A 26,294-nucleotide genomic window follows, 5' to 3' on the forward strand; every position below is an offset into this window, starting at 1 on the left:
TCTGCAGTACCCCCACCTCCTTCTGGAATCACCTGGCCTTTAAAGACAAACACACATCCATATATCATAGATCAAGATTTGCTAGTGCTCTGCAATCCTAAATAGGATCCGTTTGTACCATACCATGTTCTAGGCAGTACCAATGTTCTGGGGCAGACCTGCTTTTGATACTCCAACAGCCACTATCCTAATCAATTCCTGTCCACCATGGTCACGTCACTAGCAAGAAGATTGCTTAGGATACATGGGGATATCACTGGTGGATCTCATTGCAGGATCAGGTCTAATACAAGACAGCACTACAGCTTTCTTCAGCTTCACTTTGGATTCTTTTCGCTAACACTAGGGCTGTCAGGAGTAACACCACTGTGGGGTGAGAGGCAAGTCACGCTGTGGAATTCAGCACAGCAGCTGAACGGCAGAAAGGATTATGATGATTTGGTTCTTCTGAACATGAACCAGTTTCTTCTGCTATGTGTTTATACAGTTCCTGGCTCTATGACGACCCTATGCTGATTGGACCCTTGGGGGGCTATCACAGTGCAAATATTTAATAACAATAACAGCTGTTCTCTGATATAACCATCCACTCACAGAAGATAATTTAGTTTACCAGATGGAAGCCTGCGCTGCATTTAGGCTTAATGCAGTGGGAAGCATTGGCGGATGACCACGGAATGATCTCTCTCTTAAATCCCTAAGTGACAGGATGACTAGGTAAATGACAAGAGCTGATTTTTCTTAGTTGTAAAAATTAGTTTCTTAATATTACATTCCTTTTCCTCTCTACGTGTAGACAATACATTCTTGCAGTTTCAGTCAGACCAATGGTGCTCAACCTACCAGCTGCTTGCGGCCCAATCAGCACACAGCTGAGGCCCATGTGACCTCCTCTGGGCCATACAGGTAGTATATAGAGGGAGTGGATGCAGCCCACAGAACACATGGAGAGCTGCATGTGCGGCCTGCCATGGTAGATAGGTTGAGCTCCACTGAGTCAGACGCCCATTTAGCAATGCCGGGAGCTGTTAAACAGCTGCTGTGCCCCAGAGTAGGCGGTGTTTCAGGGATAGCTGAAACGAAGCCTGTGCAGGACAGAGTTGTTGAGTGCTTTGGGATCTGGTTTGAAGGCGCTGGGGCTTTAAGGAAAACAATAATTAGCACAGGTTTCAGAGTAGCAGCCGTGTTAGTCTGTATTTGCAAAAAGAAAAGGAGTACTTGTGGCACCTTAGAGACTAACAAATTTATTTGAGCATAAGCTTTCGTGAGCTACAGCTCCAAATGCATCCGATGAAGTGAGCAGTAGCTCACGAAAGCTTATGCTCTAATAAATTTGTTAGTCTCTAAGGTGCCACAAGTTCTCCTTTTCTTTTTGCGAATAATTAGCACGAGACTCAAGACAAAATCATGAGAGTTGGTAACACTGCTGCGGCAGCATCGTTTAGTGGGGATTTGCTGCTCCCCACAGTTCTGCAGGGGGGTGGCTGCCCGCTGTGCCAGCGCTGGCCATGCGTATAGGGCCCGTGGGCCCCAAGGGGATGTGGGGGCGAATACGCTGAACGCCCACAGTTGTTATGGCCGGCGTGCAGTGCTCACTATGAAATACTGTCTCTGGGCATTACTGACATGTGGCCTGTCTTGGGGGGCCATTTTCCTGTAGCCTTAAACCCCACAACCAGCACTGGAGGGCACCAGAGCCCTAGGCAGCTTGCCAGCACTAAACATGGCTCGACACCTGTCCCTTCCTTTGAAACCAACGCAGTGAAGGCCAGTCCCGCTCTCTGCCAGGATCCAATATGGCCTCCCCCAGTCTTGTCATTGCTGAGGTTCGCCGGGCCCTCATCCAAGATGGCGGCGCCCTAAGCCAAGATGGCAGCTCCCACGCACGCGGTTGCCTGTAACTGACATGGCGGAGAGAACGCGTGGTTCAGACGGGCACTGAAGCCTACGAAGGAAAGTGCCAGGAGTTAAGATGGCGGCAGTAGAGGTCCGGCTGCCCGTGGCCCGCAAGCTGGTGGCCCAGAGCCTGGCGCAGGGGAGCGACAAGCACCTGGTGGCTCCGGGGGACACGATCACCACAGACACGGGCTACATGAGGTGAGGGGCCTCCCCCAGATTTCTTCTTCCATCGGTAGGGCCCTTCCCCCCCAGCTCAGAGACTGAGGCTGTGGGGCAGGGTCCCTTTAGGCCCCCAGGCATGGGGCTGTGGCTCAGGCTCCCCCCCTTCTTCTCCCTCCCCCCCCCCCCCCGGCGCAGGGGCTATGGGGCAAGGTCCCTTATCCCACCAAACAGGAGGCTATGGCGCTGTCGCACAGCCCTGGGGCATGGGCTATGGCTCCTTATCCCCCCAGACATGTGGCTAGGGTGCAGCCCAGCCTCCCTCCCCAGGGCGTGGGTTATGGGGCAGGGTACTTTTGTCCCCCTGCATCCCAATGGCAGCCTTCTCTTTCCCCCCTTCCCAGCAGCTAAGGCTATGGGGCAGAGTCCCTTATACTGCACTGAATGGGGCTATGCTGCAGCTTCCCTGTCCCCTTCCCGAGGGTTTTGGGATAGGGTCTCTTCCTCCGCACCATCCCAGTGGCAGGGGTTACTGGGAATTAACAGAGTTCTCCTTCAATCCCATGTTTTCTGGGGGGCTGCTCATTCCTCCCTGCCCCTGCTTCTACCCCCAGAGTCGAGTTGCAGAAAATGGCTTCTCCTCAGGGCTGGGGCCGCAAGCAAGAATCATTGTGGTTACTCAGGGGACCCCTGAACACTTGCTTGCCCTGCTTTGGTTTCCCCTCCAGCTCGCCTTGCTGGTGAGGGGTGGGGTGAGATCTGGTGGGCCTTTCTTATCTGGCTGTTAACTTCTCAGTGCCCTCACTCTGTTGCTTGGCTCATGCTTAGAGCTGGCCCTAAGTCGCTCTCCCTATCCACAGTGTTGGGGAGGGGGCTTTCAGTCTCACTTAAAGCTGGACCACTAGTGCACATGAGGATGTAGGCTCAGCTGTGTCACCACCTGCAGGTATCTTTATTTCACAGACTCTTCACAGGGAACCGGGTAGAGAGACCTATCTTAGCCCTAGAGTGGTGGGGAAATAGCCCCCTTTCACTTTCCTGTTTTAATTCTAGGGAGCTTGGGAACTCTTTCCCTAATAACGCTCAGGTTTCAGAGTAGCAGTCATGTTAGTCTGTATCCGTAAAAAGAAAAGGAGTACTTTGGCACCTTAGTCTCTGAGGTGCCACAAGTACTCCTTTCCTAATAACTCTGTGACAGTTCTAAGCCTGGGGTACGAAAACGTGGGTTGGCCAGCCCCAGGGTGGTCGGGATGACAGATGTATGTGTGGATGTTTGATGTATTCTTTTTCGGCAGGGGCCATGGCACGTATATGGGAGATGAGAAACTTGTAGCATCTGTAGCAGGCGCTGTGGAGAGAGTGAACAAACTGATCTGTGTCAAAGCTCTGAAAACCAGGTGAGAACAGACTTTGAGGCAGAAGCCATTTTCTGAACCTATTTAGAAATAAGATATTCCTTCTGTGTAATTCCTAGCACTGCGTTTCCCACTTAACGACTTTAGAGAGGGTGGGCATAAGCCAACAGATGGTCTCAGTGTGTGTCCAACAGTGGGAGATGTTGGGATGAATGTAGAAATTGTCAGACTTTATCAGATCAATACTTCCATCTACACCAGATTGGTGGATTTCATAGCCATATTATTCATGTATTGTTAGACCAGAAGGGACCATTAGATCATTTAGTCTGACCTGTGTAACACAGGCCGGAGAATTTCATCCACTTACTCCTGTATTGAGCCCAGTTATAAATCCCTGGAAATAAACGTTAGTACTGGAAACACAGATGCTACAGTTTGCACAGACTCCAGTGCTATGACTCTTGCCAGCTTGGCCCTGCTTTATTTTTTTTTTTTAATTTTTTTTTTTAATGCTGTGTTTTTAATCAGTCTCCTGCTGATATATGTACCTGAGTCGAGCGATGTGTCTGAGCCAGTCTGGGAAGAGGTTTGCTTGAACACAATTTCCCTTTTTGTCTTGCTCCCAGGTATAACGGGGAAGTTGGTGACATTGTGGTTGGGAGAGTCACAGAGGTAAGGCGAAGGAGATTCTGGCCACTGTTTCCTGCCAATGACTTATTTTCCCTGATAACACACTAAAACCAGAATTACACTTGTCCTACATTTAAAATGTAAGAGTGTTAGTGAGAAGTACAGGTTAGTAGTGACAACAAAGGACTGTAATTGGTGCGTCTGTGTCTGATCAATGACATTTCTAGTGCGCCCAGCACCTTAGCATCCAGACTTTTTAGGGCCTGCCACTGGGCATTGTGGGAATTCAGCATCTTACTGTATTGGATCTTTCTTTTTTTAAGATCCTGAATTCTATTCCAGGCTGAGCTGCTGTGTGACGTTAAGGAAGTCATTGCCCATCTGTAGAATGGAGATGATATCAGCCTCCTTCGTTAAAGGGACATGGTTAATGTAACATTTAGTTGGAGTCTTAAAAATTGAGTTAAAAGTCATTTTCTGTGCTACATCTGTGCCTGAGATCCCCTGTTATGTTCTTAGTGGATGTTTGTATCGGGTGGGGTATATTCACATACACAGAGAACAGGACAAATCTCGTCACTTACTCCTCTTTGTTTGTCTGTATGAAGTTCTTTGGTTGGTGTGGATTGCTGGGGACTATGTTTCTACTGGCCATTAAAAGTCCTGCTCCACTGGTAAGCACATGCTTGATGTTTCAGAATAACAGAGGAATTTCTCTCACCTCCCCCTCAGGTTCAGCAGAAACGATGGAAGGTGGAGACCAATGCCAGGCTGGATTCAGTCTTGCTTCTCTCATCCATGAACCTACCAGGAGGGGAGCTGGTGAGCGAATGCCAAGTAGCTTGTTGCTGGATTCCTTTCTTGCTGCTCAACGTCAGCAGATGTGAGGAGCTAGGCGCTGAGATGAGCTACGAGGCTGTGTATCTCTTTCTCCAGTTGCTGTTGCGAGTGCAGCATTGGTGCCCAGCTAATTCATCTATGCATGCAGGTCTGCAGGTTAATCTGCTGTATCTCTTTCCAGGACCTTCTGCATGAAGGCAGCTCATACCATCAAGTGTCATTCCATCTACATAACTGATACACTCAGTGGATAGGACTACACTAGGAGCTGGAGATGTAATGCCCAGCTGGGGGGAGATATACCCACCTTCGCCCTGATCGAGCTAGCATGCTAAAAATTGTGTGTAGCTGCAGCAGCCTTGAGTGCGTGCCTGCCAGAGGCACTAGGTATGTACTCGGGCCAGCTGGCCCCTCCCACTGCTAGTGATGCATTTTTAGCATGCTAGCTCAATCATAGCTAAAACAGGTATGTCTGCTCAAGCTCAGAATCCCATTCCCAGCTTGAAGTGTAGACGTGTATCTGTTCCTGTAGCTGTTGCACCTTTTACACTTTTGGGTTATGGAAATCATGGTACTTTGAGATAGAGGAGACATATTGGTCCCACCCAGTCAGCTACCCTCATCCTGGCCAGGCAGGATTGTTCCTATAGCATATTCTCCAGTGCCTTACCCAAACAAAATGCATCCAGCAGCAGAGTATCCCTTGGGAGGCTTTATGATCTATAGAAAGAGGCAGGTGCTCTACCTACTGATCTAAGGAGGCCATGCCCCATAGCTTGTGGTGGCAGAACTTTGTGTGGTGGATGGAATTAAAATCGATGAGGATCAGTTACTTTTTCACATAACTTTTCCTCCCTTTGTACTTTTCAGAGGAGGAGATCAGCGGAGGATGAGCTTGCAATGAGGGACTATCTACAGGAAGGGGATCTTATAAGCGTATCCTTCCTTTGTTTGCATTTAGGGAGGAATGTGGGTCTTTGGTGCATAGCCGAATGCCGGCAGATTAACCCTCTCTGTTAATCAGAACATGAGCCTTCCTTCTTCATATGTGTGACCTAATCCAAGAGTTCTCTCTTCCACCGCTGACTGAAATAGGTGGGACAGGAAGGCGGGACATGAAGGGTGTTAAACTCCCCTTTGTTTCCACCTGACATTTTTCCACCTCCCCAGTTCTGTCTGGCTTTAGGTCCCATTTTTGCATAAACAGTAGGTGTATCATGGTCAGGAGCACTGGACAGCCTCCATGAGGCTCTAATCCTGTTCTGGGATGCTTGCTTGAAGGAAGCATCTGTCCTAGGATGGCTGCTGGAGGGAAACAACATGTACACACCATCCCTGAAGGCAGAGATCATCTGCTGACCATCGTAAGAGACACTCAGTCTTAGACTCTGTAACAGTGGGTCTCAAACATTTTTACTGGTGACCCCTTTCACATAGCAAGCCTTTGAGTGCGACCCCCCCAAATAAATTAAGCACACTTTTTTATATATTTAACACCATTATAAGTGCTGGAGGCAAGCAGGGCTTGGGGTGGAGGTTGACAGCTCGCGACCCCCCCCATATAATAACCTCACAACCCCCTGAAGGGTCCCAACCCCCAGGTTGAGAACACCTGCTCTCTAATCTGTTTCATCTGGTGGTCTCCCAGGCTTATCAGGCTGGTCTTACTGCCAGTCTGGATGCTGTTCCCCAAATCCTTCACCTCCAGTTTGCTTCTTCTGCACATTTGCCCTCCCTCCCCACTTCCCAAGGACTAATTGTTGGTGTGCTAGCTGGGGGACGGACGTGGGCTTGTGGGCCTGTGTTGTGTTGGATGCCAAGATATGCCACTTTTGTCACTCCAGAGCGTGTATTGCATGGTCCTTTGTGAGGCTACCAGGCTGAGAATAAAGACTGAGCTTTGAGTCCCCTAGGCTGCCCTGAAATGACCAGGAAAGTACCATCAGACAGCAGTGTTTGGGGATTGGTGGAGAACTATGGGATAAAGGGAAACTCCACCTGAATATCTCATTTGCAGGTTGCCCAGCGGGAGCGATGGGAGGTGGGGGAATGAAGGTCTAGTGGGGCTGGTTGGAGGCAGACTTCTCTTTTCCTTAAGCAGCACTGCCAGGCGGAAGTCCAGGCAGTATTTTCTGATGGGGCTGTATCACTGCACACACGGAGTCTGAAATACGGGAAGGTGAGGTACCGAGCAGACTGCTACTTTTCCTTGTCCCTGGAATTTGTTTGGCTGTACCCCAGTGTAACTGAGAACAGAGTTGGCTCCCGAGTGCGGGGTCCTTCAACATGAAGGGTTCTAGATAAGAACAAGATTTTGTTACTAACTTGTATCTGCAGGCTGGGAAGATGAAGGGACCGGGGCCCAAAGTGAAATAAAATGCAGAGTCCCCCGGTGTGAAATGAATCTTGTCCATTTGCCCTTTAGCCCTCCCTATCAGCAGTTACAGATGGTGAACCTCTTCTGGGTATCAGAACCCTGGGGAGAAATCGCTCTTGGCTGAAACTTCCTGATAGCTCTTCCTGCCCAGAACTGCCTGTGCCTTTTCCTTCTCTCTGTTGCCCCAGGACTTGGGGGCTTTATGTGCTTGGCATTTGTCTCTGGTCTTGTATGTTGAAATAAGCCAATGGGCCATTTGTAATTAGACTGCAGTTCAGGGTTATCAGACCCGGGATATTAGCACTTCAAAGCTGAGCGCGGAGCGGGATTACTGTACAAAGGGTGAGGGACGGCGACTGGATCAAATGTGCCGCTAAATGGAGCCTCTCTCACTCTTTGCCTGGATGGGATGTTGGTATGATCACGATATTAGTACATCTCTCACTGAACGCTTCCGTAGACTTTGTCTTCAAAGAGCTGCCTGGGCACTAGTTAATCCTCCCAGCACGGTGGAGGCAGGCAGGGTTGATATCCCCATTTCCCAGACGGGGACAGCGAAGCACCGAGTTGAAGTTGACTGGCTCCCAGAGCACCAATGGAGTTGGTGTCAGTGGTCAGACCACACCCCTCTCTTGTTAAGTGTCATGCTCTCCTCTTCAGCTTGGCCAGGGTGTGCTCGTTCAGGTCTCTCCCTCCCTCGTGAAACGCCAGAAGACTCACTTCCATGATCTGCCCTGCGGCGCTTCTGTGATCCTTGGCAACAACGGCTTCATCTGGATCTATCCAACGCCCGAGCAGAAGGATGAAGAGGCAGGGGGCTTTGTCACCAATTTGGAGGTGAGAAAACAGTGCTTCAGTGGTGGTTGGGTTGGTTAGTTGCTCGTCAAAAGGCCTCATTATCAAGCTGTATTTCAATAGCCTGGCACCAAGAAACAGGACCCTGGTATCTATGGTAAAGAGAACCCGTGTCCAGGGAAAGTGCTAACCTAAGGGCTCACACACATTTCATAGCATGTCCCACGCCTGAATAAAGAGATTGTCACCGCAGCATCTCCCCTCTTGTTCACAATCGCGGAATGTCCTGGGGACACGACTAGTTGCTTATGTGGAACACATGAAGGAAATATTTATATCTGTAGCTGTCTTCTAGTGTGAATTAGCAGTAGGAAACAAGGAAGGAAGCCACCACCATGGGAGCAGGCAGGTCTCTGGGAACCACCACAGCTGGCTCAGTCAGCACCCCCGTGATTTGTTCACGTATCTAACGCACAGTGAACTGCTAGCCGAATTCCTAGCCCTTTAATATTGACAGTAAACTGCATGCATCCTAGCTGAAATGATGGACTGTTCCATTAGCACTGCTTGTGTGGAGTGAGTTGGCTTGTGTGGGGAGATTGCCAGGGACTTTTCCTTGCACAGACACAGCTGCGTAGCTTCAGGGTGATAGTCTGTGCTGCCGTGCGGGGCGCCCGGGGCGCTTGGTCCTGATCTCTCTTGTCCCTCCGGTGTGTGCTGCAGGCATGGCGCACTCAGCCAATTTAAAGAACAGCATCAATGGGCTACAAAAAGCTGCGGTTCAGCTTTTGGACGTTAGAACATTGCCCGAGACATGGAATTTTAGGTGGGGAAGTGGAGGGAGGTACACATGGGTAATTGGGAGAACCTTCAGACAAAGAGTTGTCTGTCTGAACATCCAGGCTTCTTTTACAGTGGAGCCATATCATGGGCAGTGAGTAGCTGTTGACCAGAACTGATAGACCCCATTCCTTACCTGGCAGTGTGGAAAGAGCCCAAGATTCCCGGCTCCCAGTCCTTGCTCTAATCACTAGTTCCCCTGCCTCCTTAGACATTTGAATTCACTTTCAGGGACAGAAGCTGCATTACGTAGATGATACAAGTTACTGGATGTGGTTTTCGGTTTGGAGTGACACTTGTGTTGTCCTAGACCTCCAGTACTTCCTTGCAAATTCATCCCTTTCTCACATTCCATGTTTTCCCCTTTTGTCCTTGCTTCCCTCTCAGCCAATCTCCTTACATGACCGGGAGGTAATCTCACGACTCCGGAACTGCATCCTGGCTCTGGTTGCTCAGAAGCTGATGCTCTACGACACCAGCATTGTGTATTGCTACGAGGCCTCCCACCCCCATCAGGTACTGAGTCCAGTTGCTGCTTTCTTCCCTCCCTGCTGCACGGGCCACACCACTTTACCCCAAAGCCAGTAGGATAGTGCATGCCATCGCTGCCTGGGATCCACCCAGAAGATCCTCGTCATAAGTGGCAATATGATGTCCTCTGTCACAGCGTGAAGCAGATGGCTGTGGATAGGGATGGGTTGAAAATCCCTATATCTGGTAATGTGCAACTTGGGCTCTATAGAAACAACTATCTCCTTCACTAGCAACGACAAGGTTTCTTCCCTCCGTGAAAGAACAGCCCCTTCCTGTCTGATCCCCGTCAAACCTATTGGGTTTGGAATTGCACCAGGGTAGGGTGAGGTGAGGAGAAGGTGTCTCACATACAATGGACTAGAAGGTCAGAGTTTTGTCTTCTCTCTCCCATATGCACATCCCCTTCCGATGCTGGAAGGTCCTGGTGCTGGACTTTCTGTAGCTGGATATGGTGCAGTCAACACCCTTCTGCCCCACGATTTGTTAATGATTTTAATGCCATATGCTATCACAGAGACCCATCAACAAGCCTTCGTTGTTCTCCTATCCTCCGCAAACAGACAGATTTAAAATGTCTCCTGCTTTCGTGTCCGGTGTCAGCCTCCCGGCACGATGGGACATGCAGTCAAGCTCCACCTCCAATATAATGCTCCCTCTTAAGTACCGAAGCGCATGATTTAAGAAGGGCTGTGGTGTCTCTGTACCCTCAGCTCAGTAAGTATAGAATCGTAGGCCTGGAAGGGACCTTGAGAGGTCTTCTAGTTTAGTTGCCTGAACTTGTGGCAGGACTAAATATTATCTAGACCATCCCTGACAGACCAGGCAAGACTCACTCAGTTCCCCTCTCATGCCCTTGGGTTAGTTTGCTGTCAGGACTTGGGGCATCTGTCGTGATTGTTGCCAGTAGAGTCTGCTTGGCCCACAGCCCCTGGTGTTTCCATATGCTGCATTAACACTTGCCTGCAGTTCATTGCCCTGTGTACCTGGCATGGCCTCGTCCACTTCATGTGCCGGGGTCACAACTGCAAACGTTGCCCTTCTCCGTTTCACTGCAGATCAAGGACATTCTCAAACCAGAGGTGATGCAGGAGATTGTGCTGGAGACCCGGCAGAGGCTGTTGGAACTAGAGGGATGAGAGAGAGAGAGATGGCAGCTTGGAATCCCACCAAAGCAGCATTGACTCTCCAACTTCCTGCATTGTCCCAGTCCCCTAACTGTCTTTCCAGAGCTCAGAAAATACCTGACTCTCCCTGTCTCACTTCCAGGATTCCTTTTGGCTTGTAGGGCAATGTAAACCCCTGCAGACTGGACATATGGTCTTTGTGAAGAGCGGCTGCCACTGGGATGTAGCTTGCTAGACTAGTTGCCATGGTGGGCAATGTGCTTTTAAAGTGTTATTAAGTGTAATGTGGTCCACATTGTTAGAGGACAGAGGAAACAATGTATTTTGTTTTGCCTTATGTTGTCCCCCTCCTCCTCCCCCCGATGCCGTCCCCCAAGGATCACGTAACCAGTCCTAGCAGCGGTTGATCGTGACAGAGATACGAGTTCTACCAATGTGTCCTTTATTCAAGAGACACATTTTTCCCCTCAAGACCCACATTACAGCTACCCATCTCCAAAGGACAGGACTCGTCGCCGAGCCTGTGAATGGTTCTGTTAGCGTGCTATGTGGATCTCTCTGCCCCCTTCCAAACACACACTGGATTTGGATGTTCAGTTCTTGCATTTTCTGCGCTTAGAATATAGCGTACAGAATGGTACAAAGACCTGCTGGTGCCAGGTGGCCATCTCACTGTGTATTGAGTGCCCATAGGTAGTAGTCAGGCAAGGTGCCTTGATCCTCCAGAGCAAAAGGCGTCTTCCCAACCCCTGCATGAAAGAGATGATCCCAAGCATTTTATTTTGTAAATCTGATGCTGTGAGCTCTGGTTGTGAACGATTTAGCTGTTGTTTCCTACTAGATGTTTTTTTTTTTTTTTAAATCTTCAATAAAGAAAGCTTTTTGAGAGAGAATCTGTGAGTCGTTTGTTTGGATGAGCTTGTGTCCCACTGTGATGAAGTGGGTCTCACTAAGGAACCACTCTTAGGTCAAGTCCTTCCTGTACAAGGACGTCAGTGGCTGTACTACATCCTGCTGGGTCCCATCTCTTCATCCTGCCTCTGCAGAAGTGGCTGAAGCATCCCTTGCTAAGGTATTGCTGGCTGCCTGTCCCTCTTCTCCGCACCCACTCTCCATCAAGACTTTGCCAACCTCCCTCCATGGGACATCTTGCCCTGCATGGTGCTCCTGTGCGTTGTTCGTGTGCTCGGTTTAGGGTGACCAGATGTTCCAATTTTATAGGGACAATCCGGATATTTGGGGCTTTGTGATATATAGGTGCCTATTGCCCTCTACCCCCGTCCTGATTTTTCATACTTGCTGTCCAGTCACCCTAGTTCAGCGTGGCCTTGCTTCCAGTGGCTCCTATACAATAGTTGCTTTCCTGAAAGATCCCTGGGGAATTAGGTCAGGACCATCCGGGCCGTCCTAAGGAGGACTCCTCACCCCTTAAAATGTGGGTCCCTCCCTGGGTTCCTCAGGAGAGTGTGAGGTTAGTGGGTAGAGCAGGGTACGTTGAGTCAGAACTCAAGTTCTGGTTCCGGCTCAACCACGGTCTGCTATTTCTCTGCCTCAGGTTTCTCTGTCTGTAAAGTGGGGATGATGCCTGGTTTCATAAGGGGGGTCAGAGACTGAATTAATTGGCTTGTAAAGTGCTTGGAGATTCTGGCTGCGATGGGCCCATTGATAGAACCAAGAAACTTGTCCTGTTTGTCATTTAATCTAATACTGATATTGAAAATCCGCAGCTCAGCCCTTTCCTGCAGGAGCCTTTGCTCCAAGACTTTCCATGGGAACCAGAAATATGCCTCAATTTGCCTTCCATCTCCTTCGTGTTGCCCCCTGCAGTTGCCTTTGACTAAGCACTAGGTGGCAGTTTCCACTCAAGTTTGCATAAGTTCAGCCTGCTGCACTAAGCTTTATATTGCATTTTCCAGCTGTTAAATGAGTATTTTGCATGTTCCATGTAATGCACTCCACGCAGCAAGGCCCACGAACCTTGAGTGACCAGAGCTGCTATCTGCATCTGAGGTTTGAGAACATTTCCTACTAAACACTGCGACAAATACATCATCAAGTTGGGAGGAAAACTCTGGATAGATTACCTCCTTAAAAGCTGGTTTCAGAGTAGCAGCCGTGTTAGTCTGTATTTGCAAAAAGAAAAGGAGTACTTGTGGCACCTTGGAGACTAACAAATTTATTTGATGCTCAAATAATTTTGTTAGTCTCTAAGGTGCCACAAGTACTCCTTTTCTGCTTAAAAGCTGCAGCCTGTGAATGATGCAGGCACCTCGGCCATTCAAGTTTTCATGGAGGAAAACAACCCAAGAAGACTTAACTACAGGAGTGTCCTTTCACTGTTACCCTGTACATGTTAGAATTGGTTAGCAGCATTTGTTTGTTGCTGGAGAGGGGGAATTTGGAGATTTTTGCCCAGCTTTAGTATGTAGCTTTTAAATGCTATTGGGTATGGAGCAATATAAGTAGCAAGACAGTATTCTGCAATGGTTCCTGCTTTCCAAGGGGATTGACTTGGGCAAAAGGCGGCCAGGTGAATTACCCATATTCTACCCTGTATTCTTAACTACTCTCTCTGGCTTTAAACCATGTTCAGCACCTTAACCTGGTTTAAAAGTGGGCTGAGGGATGAAATTATTGCTCTTCGCTGCCTCCCAGGAGGGTTTTGTCAGCTGACATCCAGAAATGGCTTGATTGGAAATTGCTATGTGAATTTAAAATATTGCCATATTTTTGGACCTCTGGCAGCCTCACACTACAACCCTGTAATAGTTCTTGGAGGAAGGGGGAGTGCAGATGGGCTTAAACCTTTCTTGAAAGTGGTTTAGCTAATATGGTTGAAAGATGTGAGAGAAACCAATTTCCAAATGAGATTAGTGCCAGTGAAGACTGAGTTGCTTGGCTTGGATTTAGACCCAGGACTATCTTTCCTCCTAGCGCTCTACTGTAACCATGGGACCTCCTCTTGTCACCAGCAGCTCAGGTTCAGGAATGGAGGAAGCAAGGAGCATGTGGTGCCTCTTCTTGAGTGGATCTCTAATCAAAATGGCCCGTGTTCAGGCTCAATTTTCAGAGGAAGAACAAGGAAGGGCATCTATCTATCTAACAGAAAACGCGCAATGTCTTTGCCTGTAGGGCGCTTCTGTTATAAGACCGCCTTCCATGCCCCAGTTTGTCTTTCACCAGCCCCATCTCCCTCTCACATGTCTATGTAGGTCACATGGGTTGATATGCATGGATCTGCAGCCGGAGATGGGTGAGAAGTTAGTTAAAAATCCAGCCCATCTGTTTCAGATCTGAGCTTTTTGTTTCCTTTTGGTTTTAGCAGAGGAAGTTTCCAGCTCTTAGTTAGATTCCTTGGACGTGTCAAACAGGTGAAGGTGTGTGAACATATCAATTACTGTGAAGCCAAGTAACTAACACCCACTGGTCCTGCTGGGCAGGGGCCTCTGAACAGAAGCATCAGCACGGGTAAGGGGCTATTTCCTTTCATGTGTTCTAAGAAATGGAATCTGATATTTTTCTAAATGGCCACTAGAGATCTCCAGTGGTCTATGCAATTCCTGCTCGTGCAGCAAACCATCCGATGAAGTGAGCTGTAGCTCACGAAAGCTTATGCTCAAATAAATTTGTTAGTCTCTAAGCCACAAGTCCTCCTTTTCTTTTTGCAAATACAGACTAACACGGCTGCTACTCTGACAACTAAACCCTGAAGGCATTTCTGGGGTTCATATAGTCTATTCAATTTCTGAACTGACATGTTCTCTTATCTGAGTAGGCCGCTTTTGATTCCTGCCCTTCCCCATAACTTGCACTGAGAGGGAGATGAGCCTAGGCTGGGATTTTCAAAGGAGTCTGAGGCTGTTAGGTGCCCAACTCCCATTAAAATTGGGTACCTAACTTCCTTAGGCACAATTGAAAATCCAAGCTTTTGTGAGAAGAGGATCCATCACTGTCTTCTCATGAGCCTGCCCTGTCAGCTATCCTGGGGATGGGCAAAGAGTTTAAAACTTGGAGCTGATTGTTTCAGGGACTTGGCAATCTTTAAGCATGGTTGCCGTGCTTGTCCCTCTCTGAAACAGAGATGGATCAGTCCCTGCCCCAAGGAGTTAATAGTCTAAATGGCTGATATAGCCAACAACAGGATTTATAGACTCTGCAAACAGCGCTGAAAAACAGATTGGCTCAGGGGGGTCAGCTGGATGGCTGTATTCAGAGAATGCTGCCAGGTTCCTGAACTTGTGCTTTTGGAAAAGAAATATCAAGCTTGCAGCCCATCTGTCAGAAGAGCAAATAAGCAGCAGTGACATAAGAGAAATAATTCCATGCAGGGCTTCACTGACATCTCTAAGTCAAGAGAGGAAAGCTCATGTTGCCAGATGCCCAAGACAGAATTACAGGGAACAATGGGTAGAATGTGGTGGGATACAATGGAAGTTGTTGGTACATGGTAGACAACATAGATGGGGTTAATTCCTAAACAACCACATAGCATTTTACAGAGTCAGTTGTAACCTAATGGGAGAAGATGACATATATGGCTTGTCTACACAGGGAAGTTGTCCTGGAATAAAGTAGGGGGTGAATTTAAAGCATGATAGCTATTCTGGAGTAACTCCCTTTATGGACGCTCTTTTCCTTGAAATATAGGACTCCTTTTCCTGGTTTAGTTAATCCACTTCCAAAATGGATTATGCTAAATCAGAAGAAGGCAATCTTTTTCCAGCATAACAGCGTTCACATGGGGAGTTCTTCTGGAATAGTTTATTCTGCAATAGTTATTCTGGTCAATTTCCCCATGTAGACAAGTCCTTTGAGAGAGTAGTGAGCCAGTGTGTACAATGGGTCAGGTGAGAGATCCAGCCGGGGGAACAGTCTGAGTGAGCATTAGCAGGAGGAGTGGAGTTGCCGGGAGGAGCAGACACGAACAGCATTGAGTGAGCAGACATAAAGAACAGTGGGCGCCAATGAAAATAAATGATCATTACTGCTTATGTAATTAGGTTCATTGTGGGCATTCCCTCTCAGTGGGCCTGATCCTGTGCAGTGCCAAGTATTCTCTGAGAGCAGCAGCACCAACAACTGCTGGGTGCACCTGGCAGGATCAGGCCCCCAGCCTTGCAAATATCTCAGTGGGCACATCCCGCAATGTGGTAAAGGACTCTCCTCCAGGGCGCCCACCCTGGTACGTACGGGGTCAGAGAGGCCGGCTCAGAGCAGGGTCTGCGTGGAGGTGTCTGGCAAGCGGGAGCCCACCAGGGAGCGGGGCGCTGCGTGAGCACGTAGCAAAAGCCCACCCTTGCCCCCACACGTTTTACAATCTAATCCCACCAGCCGGCGGAACGGGGGAAGGAGGGAAGTGGTATTCTCCTTATTCTCCAGGTGGGGAAACAGAGGCAGGGGATAGTGTAACTGACTTGACTCGCTCCAGGTCACAGAGGAGTGGTAAGGGTGGGTGTGTGTGTGTGTGGGGGGGGGGGGTCACTCCCACTAGACACCCCCCCACCCCCTCCCCAAGCTGCGGTGGGGACTGTCAGACACTTGGCTACAGTTCCGCCCTATCCCCTCTGACCCCGCCCCCTTCCCCACTTTTCTGCCCCGCCCCCGCCCGCTGCGTGCCCCGCCCCTCGCAGCCTCGCTCGGGCGCCAGCAGGTTCCCGTCATGGCCGCCGTGGGCCGCGGGCTCCTCTCGCTCTGACCGAGCCGGCAGCAGACCCCCCCCGTCCCCCCCCCCCCGCCCGGTGCCGGTGCGAGCCCCGCGGCGGCGGCGAGGCGGCCGGAGGCAGAGGCGGCGGCTGGCCGGAGGCAGGGCGGGGATGTGACTGGCCGGGGGGGGGGGAGCCGGGAACTCGCAGCCGCCCCGGGGGGGGGCCCCCTTAGCCCGTCAGTGCCCCCGCTCCCCCCAGACGGCAGCCCTGCCCCGTCCCTCTGGGGTCCCCTCCCCCCAGGCTGGGGCTTAATCCCTCTCCTGCCCTCCGCCCCAAGGGGCTTCCTCCCTCCTCAGACTAGGCCTTGCCCCCCCCTCCCCGGGCGTTTGATCTCCCCTCTCCCCCCACCAGCGCTGAGCTTCATCCTCTTTGTTTCCTCTCCCCCACCCCAGCCTGGCGTTTGACACCCTCCCCCCGAGGTTTCTACCCCTTGTCATATTGCAGTCGTGTCTCTTCCCCCCCCCCGCCCCACCTTTATTCTGGCCCCCCCCGGAAGCGTTCAGGGCATGTGGGGATTAGGGTTCTTGGCCTCTCTAACTCCCTTGTCAAGCTTTGGGGTGATCAGAAGCCATAGCCTTGCTATAACTCACCAAGCTGGCCTTTCAAAGTGTTACGCTCCCCAATTGGGATGAAGCCAGCCCTGTCACCCCAGCTTGACCTTTTCTGGCTGCTGTGCAGAAACCTTCCTCCTGGAGAGCATCACTGGACTAACGCCTCTTTCCTGCCACCAGCATCGAATGGCCTGAGTAGAGTGGCATCTATATCCTGCATGAGCAATAAGGAACAAGTCAGGTTTGGCTTCTCTGCCTTATAAGCAGCGAGCTGGTGCAGATGGGTAATTCGTTACCCATGTTATCTTGATGATTGTTATTGCTTCTTCTCCAAAATGATCCTGAAGTGCCCAATCACTTGCTTCACTTTACCCAGAGCATCAGAGAGCTAGCAGTGGTATGAGTGGCAGAAAACCTGTTATCAGAGAAGGCAAATCTGTTGGGCTTGGATGACTGCAAGTTCCACCACTGAAACATCCCCCTCACTCAAAAGTCATTATGGATCCCCAAAGACTTTGAACTGTCTGCACCTTGTTTATTTGGAAATCTAAAATGACTCTAACACACTTGACTCTCTCTGACTTTAGGAATACTTGAAGCCAAATCACTGGCTTTTTGGCCTTTATTAACTAAGTGCTATGCAAAAGAAAAGGAGAAAAAAAGAAACCCTGACATTGATTGCAATGGGAATAACTATTTCCTGCCTGGGTGACCCTATATGTGGTTTTCTTATTGGTAAGGTGAACTAGTTCCCACTTACTCAGTGGAAGACTCATTACAGACAAGAACTTGAAACTTTGGTAACACTTGTAGCTGCTAAGTAAGTGGAACATCTTATAACTCACAGCTTTGCATAAAGCCACCTGAAGAGTCTTGTTGCAGTTTTTAAAGTGTGGAAAGAATCTGTGCACCTGAGTGAACTCTACTTAAAGCGATCAGTTTGCTGATGCAGTAAACGCAACAAACGCACACATCTAAAATATTATTTTACTTCCAAATTCTCTGCCAACCTGGAAGTTCAGGGATCTCCATCTCCACACCCTTCTTGTGCTGGGAAAGATTGCCTATTGTTACTTTATGGGGCAGCAGCCTGGAAAAGTTCTTGGGGACCAGAGGAGGCCAAGTCTGCCTGCCCTGCACTTTATCAAAGGAGCAGGGAAGAAAGAATCATCTAGGCATGGAGGCCCACATTGCAATGTCTTCGTGGAACATGGTAGGTGTTTTGATTGGTGCCCTGTTTGATTTGTAGTTAGCCTGAAAATTAGTGTTTTGTTAAATTGTATGAAATGTTTTGAAAACATTTTGAAATGTTTTCAAAAAGAAGGGTATTGGCCTTTGTGTCTTCCCTCTTCTGCTCCCTAAGGTTTCTGGTGACCCCCTTGTATGATCAGCTGGTAAAATCATATTTTTGTCATGGTTAGATTGCTGTTTCCCAGTTTTGTGAAACCCCAGTGGGCATTCTTGTATAGCTAACTTCAGGGAAAGCAACTTCTTCATAATGTTATCCAGGGCAGACATTTTTGAATCCTTTGAATTCTGTATGTGAAAGATTTGGACCAATTGACTCTAGTGAGGATGTTATACTTCATGTCATGACTAACCTTTTTTGCATCTATTTAAAGGGCAACTGAAATATATCACTTCTGTTGAAACACTTGTATTTACTATAGTAGTAACACCCAAGACAAAGAGAACTGCTTTGTTTTGTTTTTTACTTTGTGTATTTGACAACTTTTGTGGATGCTCATTTTCATTGTGCTCCTACGTAGCCAGTGAGGCCTCAGTCCTGTATTATGATGCTCATGGAAGCAGAGGTGTTCTCCTGTATGAAGCACTTTGCAGGACTGGGAGCTTAGTGTCACCTTATGTTTGTGTGGGCCTTGCACCCAGTAACAGGGGACAGAGAAATGTGATTTTTAAAGCTTCCCCCCCCCCCCCCAAAAAAAGGGCAATGGGATTCAGGGGCAGGTTAAATGTATTTTTAACTGATTAGATTTCAAGCTATGGTTCCCCTTTAAAAGACAGACAGACAGAAAAATATGTTGCTGAAATGTTATTTACTAAATCTCTATCCCGCACTTATTTTGAATTCAGAACTCCTGAGATAACATGCTACTAACTGCTTTCTTAGGCTAGAAAATATGATTCTGACAATGGTCATTTAGCATTTTTATTCAACTCAGAGTAACTTTATTCATGCAGGAAACAGACCAGTATTTGTCATCTTTGGCCATCAGATAACTTTGAAAGCTTTGCTTTCTCTGGGAACACAATTAAATAGCAGGTGAAAAAGTTTATTAAAATAAATGCGCCCGACACTTATTTTGTAAGGGGACTTAATTTGTGAAACTAGTCTTCATTCTGAATTTCCCAGAGTGTTCAGGAAATTCAATATCATTCTTAGCATCATTTGCAGACAGATGCTGCAGAAGTCTTGAGTGTGTTAAAATATTAAAATAATCAATGATTAAAAATGATTTGTATTTCTCCCCTCTTCCCACACAATGTGTCCGTGCAGTGATTGTTTGAAAAGTGAAGCTAATTCTTGGGAAGCTGGATGATAAGCCTATGATAGCTGTGGTATCAGTGGTATGTTTGCACTGCAGAAACACTCCAAACCAAGTATTTTATTATTTTTTTAATTAATCAAATACACGTCTGCCCCATCTCTGTTGCCTCTGCTTCTCTAGACCAGTGATTCTCAAAGCCTGTCTGCCGCTTGTTCAGGGAAAGCCCCTGGTGGGCTGCCGGTTTGTTTACCTGCCACGTCTGCAGGTTCGGCTGATTGCCGCTCCCACTGGCCACGGTTTGCTGCTCCGGGGCTGTGGGAAGAGCAGACAGCATATCCCTCGGCCCATGCCGCTTCCCGCAGCCCCCTTTGGCCTGGAGCGGCAAACCTCGGCCAGTGGGAGCTGTGATTGGCCGAACCTGCGGACGCGGCAGGTAAACAAACTGGCCCTGCCGGCCAGGGGCTTTCCCTGAGCAAGTGGCGAACCGGCTTTGAGAACCACTGCTCTAGACGGAGCTTCAAGCTTAGATGGAAAGGAGTGAGAGAAAGAGTACTAAACTGCAAGTAACACAATATTCCAACCGAGTTTGGCATTTTGATCTGGGAGTCAAGGCAGAAATCCTGCTTTTTGATCATTTAACAGGAATAGACAGAAGGTAACTTTTTGTCAGGATGACATGAGGTCAGAAGAACCCAGCACATTTACAAGAAAAAATATTGTCTATAATGGCAATACTCCATATGTCCACAAGAGACCTCAGTGTCTTGATTTAAAAAAAGAATACAACTTGAAAGGGAACCTCAAGACTAGTACATCTGTTAAGGGGACTGCAAAAGTTCAGTCTCACTTATCCACATGAGGAAAAACTTCTTACCTTAGTAGCGCAGCTAGAATTTAAGACTCTGCTGCTGTTTCTAGTTACTCATCCCTGTTTTGGGCTTGGCATAAAAACAGCTCCTGGCTGAAACCTTGCCTACAAAATCTTATCTTGGGAATTAATTATATGTAATTTTTTAAAAATAGTGTGGTTGTTTAGGTTGTAGAGAGGAAAAAAATAGCTTCAGTTGTTCCCCATCTTTTTGGTATATGGACAGAGAGTGATTCATATTTCACTTTTTATTCATAAAGCTGCTGTGGATCGTATTGTATAAAAACAAATTGGGATTCTTTTCAGGATTTTAAAATCTAATTGTTTTATGTAATATCTCTTTAGTATTTTCATTACATGGTTTCCTGTAAGATCTAAATCATTGTGTGCATGTTCTCTGCCATAGTGTGTGCACCATCTTGTCCCCCAGAAAGTCAGGTGTCTCGTTTTTCTGTCAAATCTAATGCATATTTAAAGAGAAACTGAAGGCTGGGCTACCCAAGGTAAGGTCTCAAAGAAGGGACCTATGTCATAGTAGATAGCTGAGAGAGGAGCAGCTGGAGTGGCTTGTCACCCTCAGCCATGTCTGTTTAAAAGAACATTATATTTGGCCTTGGCACAAAGGTGACCTATTGAACAATTTTTAATATTCTTTTTATAAATCTCTTAGCAAAGTCCATGTCAGTCTATGTCTTTTTAAAATGATTATCAGTGTTAAAGTTCCAAGGAAGGAAAGTTTATAAAAATTAATTAATGGCAAAAATACATAGATAGGTTTAACTGTACCATACATAAAAAGAAAAGGAGTACTTGTGGCACCTTAGAGACTAACAAATTTATTAGAGCATAAGCTTTCGTGAGCTACAGCTCACTTCATCGGATGCATTTGGTGGTTTTTTCCACCAAATGCATCCGATGAAGTGAGCTGTAGCTCACGAAAGCTTATGCTGTAATAAATTTGTTAGTCTCTAAGGTGCCACAAGTACTCCTTTTCTTTTTGCGAATACAGGCTAACACGGCTGCTACTCTGAAACCTGTACCATACATAGAATGTCCCCATGAGAGAACAGAATCTCATTGAGTGGACATTATGTATGACCTTACATACAGGGTCTCTGTCACCCTTACATCAAGTAGTGCCTTATTTAATAAGCTGTCCCATTGATTTCAGTGGAACCACTTTCAGAGTTAAGTTCTATTTAATATAAGACTGACAACCACATCCATATGCAATGTTTAAAAAAAATCTCAAATGCCTGAGTGTTCTGTACTGCTGGTTGGTTAGCAATGCGATTAAAGTGTAAGTAATTATGGATAACAATGTACATCAAAACACCCTGCATGAGAGTAATTCCATTTTTAACTATTGTTCATTATATAATGCCAGTAATGTCCTACATGCTCTCAACATGTAAAAAGACAAGTCATCAGACCTTTGGCCCCACTAATGTCCATCTGTTCTACTGGAGTGGTGCAAAGGGGCCTTAAATCTCTCCTAAATGAGCAGTTGAAGCTTTCCCCACCATGGGGGAATCCTCAGCTGGTGTACAGCCATCAGAGCTTCTGACCCTTCCTTCTTCCCTTCCTGCCCCGATATTGGAGCTGTTTTGTGGGTTGGAGTTCATTGTGATCCTCACCAGCATAATGGCTTCTAAGGGAGGGCAGTTCCAAGCCAGTTACAGTATACCTTGGAGTACTTTAACTTGCACCACGGGCTGCTTCAGTTCCTGGCCAGGCTAGGGTTAGGGGAAGTGGAAAGGCTACCTGTACCTCTCCTCCTCATGTGCTGAGCCCATGCTTCTTTCAGCTGAGGACTGAGTCCAGGGTCACTGCCCTGAAGAGTGTACAATCCATGTCTGCTCTCTCTTAGAGGAATGAGCTTTTCTTAAGAGGCATGCAGCATTTTGTACAAAATGGAACGACACGTGGTTTATTTAGTATTGTAAGACAGTTGTACATAATAATACAACCATATTATATTAAATACAAATTACAGTTAATGGAATTCTAAAGCACTCATGTCAAGAAACGCAAAATTGAAGTTCTCATAATAACCTTAACTTGCCCTTTTTGCACTCATGGAGCCTTCATTTACCCTTGGTCTGCAGCTGCTCAGCTCCTTTTCAAATGACCTGAAGTGTGAGTGCATATCGGAGGGTGGAACTAGGCCCACTGAATGTTAAAGTATACATTTGGGTTAGTAATAAAAAAAAAAAAATCCATATGTATGATGGATGGAACTTAACCTTATTAAGAGAACTTTAGCTTTTGCGTTGTTTGACTTGAGTGTAGTTAAGATTATTAATAATTTAAATTAGTATATATTTTTGGATTTAATTCCCTTGTTTTTTTTCCAAACACTAAAGTTACACGCTCTTTATTGATAAATGCTAGGATACAAAGAGAGACTTCATTTTTGTTGGTATCTTTACACCTTGCCCAGAAACTTACATTGACCAGGTGCTATGGGACTCCCATGTTTTCCTGTTCATGCAAGTAGAAGACTTCCACACTCTTATGTAGCTTAAAGTCTACTTAACGGCAGTTTGAAACCTACTAGACTTGTGAGATAGTAGTTGATTTCCAACTGCTATTGGGAAAGTCCCGCTGTGAAGTGACCATGCATGGTTGTGCTGCATGAGCCTCTTTTGCTGCAAGGCTCATTTGGAAAGTAATTGAAACTAAAGGGCGGGGGAGTTGATGGTGGGGAACTTCCCAAAGGAGCCCTGAATATGGGACTTTCTCTTCTGTCCTTCACTTCATTTTAAGTGTATAAAGAAGAGCTCCCTGGTAGACAAGAATTAAACCTGGGCTCAAGATATTTTCATTACCTTTTGTGTTACAAATCTGTGATTTATTCTCATGTGTCCTGTAATTAATGCAAACATTATAAAAGAGAACCTGCCTATTTAAACCCTTGGTCTGTGTTGAGGGAGAGGGTTATCTGAAAGGGAGGTAGGAGGGAAGAAACATTTTAGTCAGTATTGCTTTATTGTGCTAAAAGGGCATTTCACCTCATTTCATCTGTGAGCTTTCTTTCAAATATCTGTTGAACATACTTGGTAAACTGAACGAGAAATGAGCTTATACGAGAATTAAGTGTTTCACGTCCTCTGGTAGTGGCAAAAAATGCTGTCATGTCTTTTAGAAGATTGGACAATGAACATGTGGGAAGGTAATCTACAAGAGTTGCTCTCCTTGTAAATAAGGAGATGAGCTGGAGGAACCTGTACTGTACTTTATTTGCTGAGATTGTGGAAAAGGCAGGTGGGAAAGCAGCGTGTTATAGAATCTTTGCTGCTGGGTCTGGGCTCTTGTTACAAGAGAGCACAGAGCGTTTCTTGGTATTTTAATCAGGAAACCAACCACCCTACTAGCTGGACCTATAGCACACATTCACAGAAGACATCCAGGGAGAGATCTGTCATGGAAAACTGCCATAAAAATTCATTAAAACCTTTCAAAGGATGATATCAATTTAAACAAAATTCTTGTTACTGATAACATTGCTTATATTTTTAATAGTCTTTCAGCTTTAGTAATCTGACTTCTTTTACATCACTTATGCTGTTTAGATTTTATATTTCACTAGGTGGTGGGCCATGAAAATAAGCTAGTTCCTACTTCAGTGTTTGGTGGGCTGACTCAGCATATTACTAGCTGCTGTGCTACATTTAGAGTCTGCATTGGTTATGTTCTGATTTTATAGGTGATATATTGACCTCTTTTTCTGCCATGTAGAAAAAATGCATGATTTTAAGGTGTACAATTATCATTATTTTATTGTCATAAAGCTCATTAAAGTTAATATTGAGGCTATTGGAGAGAGAGAGAGAGAGAGAGAGAGAGAGAACTTTCAGAGGCCAGGTGATCCAGATCAGGCAGTGATCAAACAATTATGTAAGCCCTTGGCAGTATGTTCTAGGCAGTACATCCTTCATCCTAATAATCCATTGGGCTGTAATGGAATGGCTAGTCCTTTTCCTGAGCAAAAGCTATTCTGTTTTGCAGACTAACTAATGTCCAAGAAGGTGCCACATTTAAGCAGTTTGTCTCTATCATGATGCATAGGTAGTAGTTGCCAGCATGCTAGACTTTCATTAATAGATTGTGCTGGTTCTGCATTCTTTTTATCTACCTTTTGTAACAGAAATCTTGTGGGAGAAGAACAGTATGGGGTGGCAGGAGAAAGCTGCGCATCATTAGAATGGGAATTAATGTTTGTAAGAGATCATTTTACCCAGTACATTTCAGAATATGCCAAAAAAAACTTTCAGTATTTTAAATGTCAAAGTTAAATCTTAAGCTTTAACATTAGGGAGGCAGCGTGATCCAGTGGATAGAGCATTGGACAGGGAGCCACCAGACCTGTGTTGTGTTCCTAGCTCTGCAACTGACATGCTGTGTTACTTTGGCAAATCACTTTCACCTGTTTCCCTTGCACCTTTTGTCTGTCTTGTCTATTTAAACAGTCAATTTGTTGGAGCAAAAACTCTCTCTAAGCTGTACAGAGATTTTTGCCAGAAGCTAGGAATGGGTGACAGCGGATGGATCACTTGATGGTTACCTGTTCTGTTCATTCCCTGTGGGGCACCTGGCATTGGCCACTGTTGGAAGACAGGATACTGGGCTAGATATGGACCTTTGGTCTGACCCAGTATGGCTGTTCTTATGTTCTTACAGTGCCTAGAAAAATGGGTCCTCAATCTCAGTTGGACCTCTAGGCTCTATTGTAATATAAATAAGAATAGATTGCTGCAGCTGCAATCACTACCACTACTACTGTATAATCCTGTTAAATTTATCACTTGTGAATGTAAATATAACTCCTTTTTAGTGTTTCATGACAGGATGTCAGACAAGGTATAACTGTTAGCTGACTTCAGATAATCTAAATGTTTATCTGGAATAATAACACATCAGTTTTCAATAGCAGACCTGTGCTAATTGAACATTCAGTGAGTGGTAAATTGATAAAGCTGAAGCCTTGAATTACAGTATTGTTGACTCATAATTTTTAAATCTCACAACTGTTTGTAGAATGTTGCTGCAGTCATGTTGATACACTCCAAATGTGTAGCATTGTAGGATTAAACGTACGTTAATGTGATGCCTATGACATTAGCCTGTGTTCACTATGTTTCTTCTACACAGTGTTGTGACTGGTTTATGTTAACTTTTGCTTCTGTCTGTAGTAAAAGCCAAATATACTCTTGAAAATAGGAATTTTTTTAGAATTACTTACTGTTTCATATATCTTGTGCTTTCCACATTTTCTGGCCTGTATTTTATGTACTATACCTATTGATATCATCATAAAGAGAGCCACTGTCTTCACCCAGTAGTCTTTTGTGATGCGGGTTTACAGTTGCGACACAAGTCGTCTTCATGTGCATGCAAAATGTATTAAAAGATCTGCTGTGAATCACTGAGGTTTATTGCTGTAGAAATATAAAATCAATTTAAGCAGAAGTTACAAAGGGTTTTGTTGGATAGTCTATCAAATCTTGTTTCTGTACTGATGGAACTCAAATTAAACTTGAACTGTAGGAGTCAGTCTGCTTATCAGTGCTGCTGTTCTAGTTTAAAGGAAGGTGAAGCACTAAATATTGGATAGAAATATTAATCAGTATCCAGAGAATTTTAGCGAGCAAATTATGATGGATTATGATGGCTCTTTCCTACTCTTTCCTCTTTAGCTACTGTATTTGGCCCCAGTTCTGTTCTTAAATGCTCAGTGTGAGTTTTGTTGGAGTTGATAGGAGCTGCAGACACTGGAGGGCAACGTTTGGTACAAATCGTATAACATTGCTTAATTATTTATATTTATGCTTATTTATATATATTTTTTTAAATTCCCTTATCCACATGCTTAGTTTATCTGTCTAGAATGACATTCCCTGCTGTGACAGGTTTCAGAGTAGCAGCCGTGTTAGTCTGTATTCGCAAAAAGAAAAGGAGTACTTGTGGCACCTTAGAGACTAACAAATTTATTAGAGCATAAGCTTTCGCGAGCTACAGCTCACTTCATCGGATGTATTTGGCATCCAATGAAGTGAGCTGTAGCTCACGAAAGCTTATTCCCTGCTGTGTGTTTACTAGGA

The 26,294-nt window shown here is 46.3% G+C and overlaps 2 protein-coding genes across 4 annotated transcripts in view; both read left to right on the forward strand.

Annotated features, from left to right (window-relative positions):
- The first annotated feature begins 1,846 nt into the window (after positions 1-1,846).
- On the forward strand, positions 1,847-11,406 carry EXOSC2 (exosome component 2). The gene is made up of 9 exons (XM_038374953.2): positions 1,847-2,097; positions 3,354-3,455; positions 4,043-4,088; positions 4,779-4,868; positions 5,757-5,822; positions 6,997-7,065; positions 7,924-8,100; positions 9,286-9,414; positions 10,488-11,406. Exons 1-9 carry the CDS (start codon positions 1,973-1,975, stop codon positions 10,566-10,568), a joined length of 885 nt encoding a protein of 294 aa, XP_038230881.1. The 5' UTR covers positions 1,847-1,972; the 3' UTR covers positions 10,569-11,406.
- A 4,807-nt stretch (positions 11,407-16,213) lies between these two features.
- The window catches only part of ABL1 (ABL proto-oncogene 1, non-receptor tyrosine kinase), a 127,185-nt gene continuing 117,104 nt past the window's right edge, over positions 16,214-26,294 (forward strand). Inside the window, exons 1-2 of one of the 3 annotated variants that reach the window (XM_043498620.1) lie at positions 17,888-18,025; positions 19,331-19,434. In XM_043498620.1, the coding sequence (XP_043354555.1) occupies positions 19,404-19,434 (31 nt within the window). In that variant the 5' untranslated portion in view covers positions 17,888-18,025; positions 19,331-19,403. Of the gene's footprint in view, positions 18,026-19,330; positions 19,435-26,294 lie in introns of all 3 variants that reach the window. The other 2 variants (XM_038374548.2, XM_043498619.1) reach the window with 2 other exon arrangements.

The sequence above is a fragment of the Dermochelys coriacea genome, chromosome 16 (genome assembly GCF_009764565.3).
Source record: "Dermochelys coriacea isolate rDerCor1 chromosome 16, rDerCor1.pri.v4, whole genome shotgun sequence".
Lineage (NCBI taxonomy): Eukaryota > Metazoa > Chordata > Testudines > Dermochelyidae > Dermochelys > Dermochelys coriacea.